Source organism: Abramis brama (genome assembly GCF_963993115.1).
Source record: "Abramis brama genome assembly, chromosome: 16".
In the NCBI taxonomy this organism is placed as follows: Eukaryota; Metazoa; Chordata; class Actinopteri; order Cypriniformes; family Leuciscidae; genus Abramis; species Abramis brama.
In genome coordinates this window covers 29,982,821-29,992,060 of record NC_139978.1, presented here as the reverse complement: position 1 = coordinate 29,992,060, position 9,240 = coordinate 29,982,821, and the positions used below count along the sequence as shown (strand labels likewise).

Genomic DNA, 9,240 nt, shown 5'->3' with positions numbered 1-9,240 from the left:
GTGTCCTGGGATTGTTTGATTTTGGTTCATTCACAGTTGCCAGTGATTTTCCAGAATCCGTGTGTGCATTCACACACATCCCATAAAGATCCCGTAAAGACACATGACATTGCTGTCTCTGCAGCTTCTTAAGTTTGCTTATGATCTGAGTTCAGGACCAGGGTTGAGAACCACTGCTCTAAGTGGACTATTCTTTCAGATAAAACCTTGTGCAAATGATCAAATTAGTATGTTACTTTAGAACATATGACATATGTTAATTTTTTTGTAAAACCATAAAATGGTTAACTTGCACTACTATTAAATATTTTGGGGTCTATGCTATATATATATATACACACATATACATATACATACACATATACATATACATACAGTGAGGAAAATAAGTATTTGAACACCCTGCTATTTTGCAAGTTCTCCCACTTAGAAATCATGGAGGGGTCTGAAATTGTCATCGTAGGTGCATGTCCACTGTGAGAGACATAATCTAAAAAAAAAAAAATCCAGAAATCACAATGTATGATTTTTTAACTATTTATTTGTATGATACAGCTGCAAATAAGTATTTGAACACCTGAGAAAATCAATGTTAATATTTGGTACAGTAGCCTTTGTTTGCAATTACAGAGGTCAAACGTTTCCTGTAGTTTTTCACCAGGTTTGCACACACTGCAGGAGGGATTTTGTCCCACTCCTCCACACAGATCTTCTCTAGATCAGTCAGGTTTCTGGGCTGTCTCTGAGAAACACGGAGTTTGAGCTCCCTCCAAAGATTCTCTATTGGGTTTAGGTCTGGAGACTGGCTAGGCCACGCCAGAACCTTGATATGCTTCTTACAGAGCCACTCCTTGGTTATCCTGGCTGTGTGCTTCGGGTCATTGTCATGTTGGAAGACCCAGCCTCGACCCATCTTCAATGCTCTAACTGAGGGAAGGAGGTTGTTCCCCAAAATCTCGCAATACATGGCCCCGGTCATCCTCTCCTTAATACAGTGCAGTCGCCCTGTCCCATGTGCAGAAAAACACCCCCTCATCATTCTTCTTCCTCCAAACACGTTTAGTGGAATTATGACCAAAAAGTTCTATTTTGGTCTCATCTGACCACATGACTTTCTCCCATGACTCCTCTGGATCATCCAAATGGTCATTGGCAAACTTAAGACGGGCCTTGACATGTGCTGGTTTAAGCAGGGGAACCTTCCGTGCCATGCATGATTTCAAACCATGACGTCTTAGTGTATTACCAACAGTAACCTTGGAAACGGTGGTCCCAGCTCTTTTCAGGTCATTGACCAGCTCCTCCCGTGTAGTTCTGGGCTGATTTCTCACCTTTCTTAGGATCATTGAGACCCCACGAGGTGAGATCTTGCATGGAGCCCCAGTCCGAGGGAGATTGACAGTCATGTTTAGCTTCTTCCATTTTCTAATGATTGCTCCAACAGTGGACCTTTTTTCACCAAGCTGCTTGGCAATTTCCCCGTAGCCCTTTCCAGCCTTGTGGAGGTGTACAATTTTGTCTCTAGTGTCTTTGGACAGCTCTTTGGTCTTGGCCATGTTAGTAGTTGGATTCTTACTGATTGTATGGGGTGGACAGGTGTCTTTATGCAGCTAACGACCTCAAACAGGTGCATCTAATTTAGGATAATAAATGGAGTGGAGGTGGACATTTTGGAGGTGGACATTTTAAAGGCAGACTAACAGGTCTTTGAGGGTCAAAATTCTAGCTGATAGACAGGTGTTCAAATACTTACTTGCAGCTGTATCATACAAATAAATAGTTCAAAAATCATATATTGTGATTTCTGGATTTTTTTTTTTAGATTATGTCTCTCACAGTGGTGGACATGCACCTACGATGACAATTTCAGACCCCTCCATGATCATTTTTTTTTATTTTTTTTAAAGAAGTGTCATGTTCACCAGGACTGCATTTATTTCGGCACATTATTTTGACCAAAAATGTATGCACCTCTTGATGAAAATAAATGTGATGTTATTTCCATCAAGTGGTGCATCAGTTTTTGGTCAAGATCTTGTATTGTATTCTTCATGCTCCCTCAACCATTCTTTCACAATTTGACCCTGATGAATCTTGACTTTGTCATTCTGGAATATGGCCATGATGTGTCTTCCTACATGGTGGTTTAAGAAATGCAAAGCTACACACTCCGTCAATTAAGGTTAAAAGAACTGTTGCCAAACATATAACATGCTAGAAACACAGCAATAATGATCCAGTCACAATACTCTTCAGTAATTGCCTATTTAAATCCAAACTGTGCATTTACTCATTTATTACTCATTAAAGTCACATTTATTTATATAGCGCTTTTCACAATACAGATTTTTTCAAAGTAGCTTTATAACAGGAAAATGCAACAAAGTTTGTTTCCAGAAGAAAATAGCATCACAGTCCAGCTTAAGTAAGTTCAGTGATGTTTCATTTTGTTGTAAAAAGTTATTTAGAACAATCAGAATTTTATCCAGTTCCATCCGGTTGAAGATTGGAGTCATCACGCCGGTATGGAGACGGGTTTGTTGAGGATTTGGCTGTCGTGTCGATGAGGCCTTCACAGGGGAGAGTCTAGTTGACACAACCTCTGCTGACACTTCAGGGATGCGTTGTGGTCGTGTCTAGGCGCATTATATTATATTGTATTATAAATGGTTTCTTCTCATTTCAATTGTTTAGCAGACATTCAGAAATATAATTAATTGCCTTTGTTTTTGCTGCTTCTTAATTCTTCCTGGCTAAAGGAAAGCAAATTCTGGTGGCACATCTTACCCCACTCTCCTAATGGCCTGTCAAACATTATTTCTGTTCAAATGCAAGGCTTTATGGTTGTAACAAAAGGTGTTTTTTAAATTATTATTTGACTTTTTCATGGCCCCAGATAAATCAGTTGACGCACAGGAGTAAGTTTGCCAGCTGAGATTGAGAGATGGGGATTGAGCGAGTGCTGTATGTGCTAACTGTGCGTCAGGGTGACTCAGATTGAAGACACACCCGGTACAGGCCCTGACTCCACTGATCTACAGTTGAATCCGGCCACGAAGATTTACTCATGCAGTGCACATAATTATAATGTTGTTACCAACTATTTAAACATGCATAGTGATTCATTGAACTAGAACTTGACCTTTTTTTTTTTACCTTCCTGTGTTACTGTAGTGAGAGCTAGTAATTTAATTCTACCCACTAGTCATGTTTTTGCCAATATTGTAAACACACAGCACTGCTGCACTTATTCAAATATAGGCCTATATTCATTTTCAAAAGGCAAGTAGAATATAGGGGGGAGGGGTGTTGGATCATGAATATAGGCAGAACCTAAACTCACAGACAGTTTCATATTGTGCATATTGTTGCAGATTTGTTTTTGTTTGCAAGATCCCAGCATGCATCATGGCATTAAATAAATTACAGTTACTATTTTTAGTATAAGCTTGACACCTTTTTTAAAAGTATGGGGTTGGTTTTTAATGTTTGTGAAAGAAGTCTCTTATTCTCACCAAGACTGCATTTAATGATCAAAAATACACTGAAAACAGTAATGTTGTGAAATAATATAATAGTCTTCAGTGTCACATGATCTTCAGAATCATCTTCAGAAATCATTCTAATATGCTGATTTCCTGCTCAAGAAACATTATTATTATCAATGTTGGAAACAATTGTGCTGCTAAATATTTGAATTCTTTGATGAACAACATATATAGCCTATAAAATCGAAATCTTTTGTGATATAAATTAATTGTAAATGAAAAGTATTATTTCCTTTAAAAAATCTTACTGACCTTGCACTTTTGAACGGTATATATGCCTATATCTGTGAGATCATGCATCTCCCTCACAGGGCGTACTGGACTTTTCCAATTTTGTGATGCGTAATAGGACAATAAACTTTTTTCTTTTTTTTTTTCTTTTTTTTTTGCGGGGCCAAGTAGGTTATAGAATTTTGCTCTTTGGAGTCTGACTCTTCTGAGTTGCTACTTTTTGGTCTGCCTTCAATGACACAGCTAGCTAGCCGTTTTCATTTGTCCAGCCTGATTACAAATAACAAAAGAAAGTAATAAATTCTGAGGGAATCTTTTGTCATGTAAATGATGGAGACGTTTGCCTCGCAAAAGTGCGTTTGCCAAAAATGTGCGTAATGCAGTCCAGGGCGTTTGCAAGTGCAAGGAAAATGTGAATTTATAAATGCATGAATGTTTGTGTGATACAATATTTGAGCTTACTCGGAACCCGCCAATGATGCCCACAGATGTTTTGTAGGAGCTCGCTGAGTTTTGACACACTGACTGAAGCGACAGCGGTGAAGAGGTGAGGTAAATTTACTTTTGTTTGAGTAAGTCATGATCGTGTTGAATATTGTAAGTGTTATGTTTAAACTGTTTGCAGCAGTTGTGTGCTTCATGGGTGGTCGGATCCTGAGAGAAAAGTTTGTGACCGTTGAGGGGGAAACAATATTTGTGCTTGTGAAATGTGGTATAATATGTATAAATAAAACACATGCTCAAGGGCTGAAAGATACATGAGCATCCTGCTATGAAACGAGTTACCTTTCTTTTACTATATTGTTAGGCTACTTCAATAAAACTGTGTTAAATTGATATGAGTCACCACTGTCGTCAGCAATAGAAATGAAACAATATATAATAACAAATATTCTGAAAGCTTCTTACACTTCTTACAAGAAAGGCATGTGTTTGTTTTCTTTTAGAAATGCATCGGTCCTGTGTTTTTTTTTTTTTTAATTATTATTATTATTGGTTAGCAAGAGATACCAACTTGATATGTTTGACAAAACGTTATCTTTAGCAGATATTATTTGGCGGGGAAGGGAAATCCTGAGAGGGATGCTCTTGACCGCTAAAGAGGAAAACAATATTTATTTTGGAAATTGTGTCCGAAATTAGCAGAAGATTCAGACAAGAGACATGTTCCAAGGGCAATAAACAAGACTTACAAAACTGTAGGCTAATATCTGGTAGATAATTAATTGTCCTTTTCAACTGATTCATTTGTATCTTTGTGCCAATTTCTTTTGAATGCAATATGATAATATGAATTCAGTGTTTAAACAAAAGGACTTCTGAATGTGAATTGGATGTTTCCCTCAGGCCATATACATTGTGCTTAATGTACTTTGATGTTTAAAAATAATAATAATCCAAGGGAAACATTCAAGCATGTGAGGAAATGCACTTGGAACTTTTCTTGATGTCCGGCAGTCAGAAATGGCAATAACAGCTAAGGTTTTCCACAGGTCATCCCCGAGGGACAGCTGTACCACACACATCCCTTTCTAACGTTTCACTGAGTGCCAGGCAGTCTGATTGTTACTTGGGGAAGGACACACCTTGTTTCTGACTCATTGTGTTTAGTGTTATGCATCTGCCCTGCGGGAATGTGGTTCCCATGATTTCTCGTTGCCATGGTTTGTCCATGTGCTTTTACTGTGTGTTTTCAGCTTGTGAATTTAGTAAGCGTTAGAATGAATAATTGACACCTGGCCTGTCTATGCATCATGCATCGTTATCGGTCTTTGCATGTATCTTTCCCTTTATATAATTTTCTATCTATCTATCTGTCTGTTTATCAATTTATCGAATATTGAAAGGGCGTGTGATCATAAATATAGGAAGAACTTATGAACTCACAATTTCAATTGGATGTATTATTGTTTGGTTTGCAAGATTTATCATGGCATTAAATAAATGACAGTTACTGTTATAGGATTAGTTTGCTGTTTGTTGGCTTTATGTTGTTGTTTTCAGGTAGGTATTTGTTGTTGAGGTTTTTATTAAGTCAGCTGTTATATTTTTTGAGATTTGTGTTTGTCTATCTATCTATCTATCTATCTATCTATCTATCTATCTATCTATCTATCTATCTGTCTCTCTGTCTGTCTGTCTGTCTGTCTGTCCTCTCTCGCTGTCTCACTCTTTCTCTCTCTAAGCTGATCTGGACGAGGTCACTGACCTGGTCTAGTTGTAAATGGAAAACTGTTGCTTTGTTCCTGCTGCACAGGAATGCTTGTTTTCACCACTTACTCTCTCTGTCTCCCCGTTTCGAATGCTGTCCCTGTGTGGCTCTCTCTGTCTCACTTTCTGTTTTCCCTCTTGAATTAGGGCACATTTTTGTGGCAGTGACATTTGCAAGACTTCAAAGGCAATGCTCAGTAAGCACTGTTGAGTTCATTTGAGTGTGTGAAGCCTATCAGATTGTGCATGCCTCTGGGTTTAGTTGGTTGCTTTCAAAACTATCCTCATTGTCTTAAAGTGAGATAGGGCACATGTCTGTGTGTGTAGCACCACTGTAAGCCATGTGGAGAAATGAGTGTGGCAATGATTCTTTGTACCCTGCAGGCAATATATCTGCCTGCCACTCCCTGTGCAAGGTCAGTTAGGGCAGGGTTTCTTCACTCCTTTCCTCTATTTCTCTCTTGCTCTCTTTTCCTCTCACCCTTGGGGAGGAGCTCTGACCTGTCATTCTCAAGTCCACACAGGTGAGAGTGCTGCTAAAGGAATTTACAGAGGGAAAGGTGGAGCAACCTTGTTACCTCACAAAGCCAGAGAGAGAAAGGAAGGGTGTTGCCTGCAACCCACCTGAACAACTTGAGCAAAAGAGGAGGGACCAGACACACATTCACTCTTAAACACAAGTCGGATCTGGAGGAATATTCAGTCGATTTTGCACAGCACAAAGTGGGATAGGAGGGGGACGTTTTACTGCAAGCACGAGAGTTCCCTGTTGCTTGGATTTGTGAAGACGCAGGTGGAAAACAGGTTATTTTCCCCTTTTCGGTTAATCATTGGACAACAGGGAGAGTATTAAGGATTTTCTTTTAGAGAACTTTGCTGTTTCTGTGTGGACTCTGGGACTTGGCTTGGGAAACAACAAACTAAGAGGTTTGTGAGATCAACAATCTTTTTGTAAAGCCTCACAGTCCTCCATATATTTTGTAAGGCTTTACTCTTTGCTTGCTTGTGTCTTTTTGTTTGCTGATGTTTGTCTCTGGCAATATAAAGAAGAGAAATCTTTGAATCAGTTTGTTTTAGTTCTTTGAAGTTTGCACACTACTGTTCAGCTCTTTTTGTTCTTCGTCTTTTCTTTAATCTTTTTCAAACAAAATCCTCATGAAGATATGAGAGGTAAAGAAGGTGTTTGGCTGTTAGTTGTTATGCCTTGTGCAAGGCTGCACCATTCATTTGCAGTTGTTAATTTTCTTATATATTTCTTATATATTTGTTTATGGTATTATAATGTTATTATTGTTCTCAGATAACATTAATAGAATTTGTTTTTAGCTTGGAAAAGATTTGCTGGTTGGAAAAGTTTCACAGAATGGAAGGAACATATATCATAGTACACAAAAAATGGAATATTTTTGTATTGGGTACTTCTGGGTTATGTTGTTTTTCTCTGTGTATGACTAAGCTTGATTTATCTGCCCATTTGTGAGGTTAGCACAGCACAAGATTCACAAGGGTGAAGGTCTGTTTAGGTCTCAGGCACAGTGGTGTTTATATGAGATTGAGTTTTCTCTCATCCTGGAGTGAAATTCCATCGATGTTGGTCAAAATATGAACTCAGAGCAGATACACGTGAATGTAAAGTTGATGGATGTGCCAACACCAGGAATAACTGATTTGTGTATTTTGGGTTTTTGATAGATAAAAATTCCAAGGCTTTGGAATGTCAGTAATAACATGATTCTTTAGTATCATTATTTATATAAAAGTACAAACATCTCATTAAATGACATTTAATCATGCTCCCTGACTTATATGTAAATAGTTATCGATTTTCATACCATTGGAGATAGTGAACTTGAAGAACCACCTTGATGTTTTTTGCAGGTCTGCAGTCTTCGCAGCACCAGCTGCTACTACAGGCAACATGTTTCACTAAATCCACCACATTTAGAGAGAGCATGCAGCACAGGATGAGTACAGAGGTGTTCAGGCGTGTTCAAGAACACCTAGAGAAAAACAGTGAGATGTGATGTAACGTCTGTCTGATGCATACAGTGTGTGCGTTGACGACATGCAATTATGTGTCCTGTTTCTCCCCCTTAATTAGACTTTATTCAGCAAATATTGATATGATACATATCAGTATCAATATAAAGTAATTCATTAGAAAGAAAATCAATTGAAAGTCCTAACACTCACTTATTATCTTTTCATTGTAGAAAAAAAAAAGACCAAAATGTAACAAATATAAAAAGTTGTTCTCAAACTTTCCACTGTCTTTCTCTTCCCTGGATTCTGTGTCCATCTGTAGAGGATATGAGTGGAATTCCTGAGGAATCATTGGTCTGTTTCTCCTCTTGACTGTCAAGAGTTCAGATTTATGGGGGGTGAAATGGGCTCAACTTTCATTTGATGTTTTCAGGGAGAAAGGGAGTGGGTGAAAAGCGAGGGAATGTGATATCAGCAGGTGGATCAGATTTCGGCTGCTGTTTTAGTGATTTAAGCGCCGGTATGACAGCTGAAGTGCATGCTATTCCTCTTTCTGTAGATTAGATACAGACAGTGGTCTATAAAAGTCTCTAAAAGTCTAATGGACATACATAAATATGGTGTAGATTTAAAGTAAATGTCCACTGCAGTGTGTCTGGTCATCAAAGTCGTCGTTATGGAGTTTTTGCGGCATGTTTTTATGCTGTTTATCAAGGCACATGTCTTGCATGCATTGAATTTTTCAGTTCACTTACGATCAGTTCTGGTGTGTATCTCCATGTGTGTGCTGTTTATGTGTGACATCTGTTCACCATGTTTAACTTTATGTAATATGTACGATCTCGCTATTGTTTAATTTGTGTTTCAGACTGAAATGGGAGGATGGGCTTTGCGTCTCGCTGTGGGGATCTACATTCTCATGCTTGCTGTGACAGTCAGCCGTGCTAATGAGGGTGGGAACATCAACTCTTAAGCCCCTTAACCATCAAATCTCAATTACAAACACTTTTACTTAGGAAGCAATCCAAGTCAGTTAAAAACACCAGATTACTTTCCGCTAACTGTAATCAGTAATGACAACATATATTGCATTGAATAATAAAACGTCAGCCCACATGTCATTTTTTTTAAAAGAATTTTCAAGCAAAAGAAAAAGTTTATTAGTTTGTTTAAATGATGAAACAATATATGTACTTGGCGACTTTTTGGTTGTCAGTGGAACATCTCATTAGATAACTGGCTTCATACATTCATTAAAAATGAATAG

At 38.2% G+C, this 9,240-nt stretch overlaps 1 protein-coding gene across 3 annotated transcripts in view; it reads left to right on the top strand.

The window, feature by feature from the left end:
* The first annotated feature begins 3,936 nt into the window (after positions 1 to 3,936).
* The window catches only part of itgb4 (integrin, beta 4), a 33,005-nt gene continuing 27,701 nt past the window's right edge, over positions 3,937 to 9,240 (top strand). The window contains exons 1-2 of one of the 3 annotated variants that reach the window (XM_084138514.1): positions 3,937 to 4,326; positions 8,842 to 8,926. In XM_084138514.1, the coding sequence (XP_083994640.1) occupies positions 8,848 to 8,926 (79 nt within the window). In that variant the 5' untranslated portion in view covers positions 3,937 to 4,326; positions 8,842 to 8,847. Of the gene's footprint in view, positions 4,327 to 6,614; positions 6,918 to 8,841; positions 8,927 to 9,240 lie in introns of those variants that run through there. The other 2 variants (XM_084138515.1, XM_084138513.1) reach the window with 2 other exon arrangements.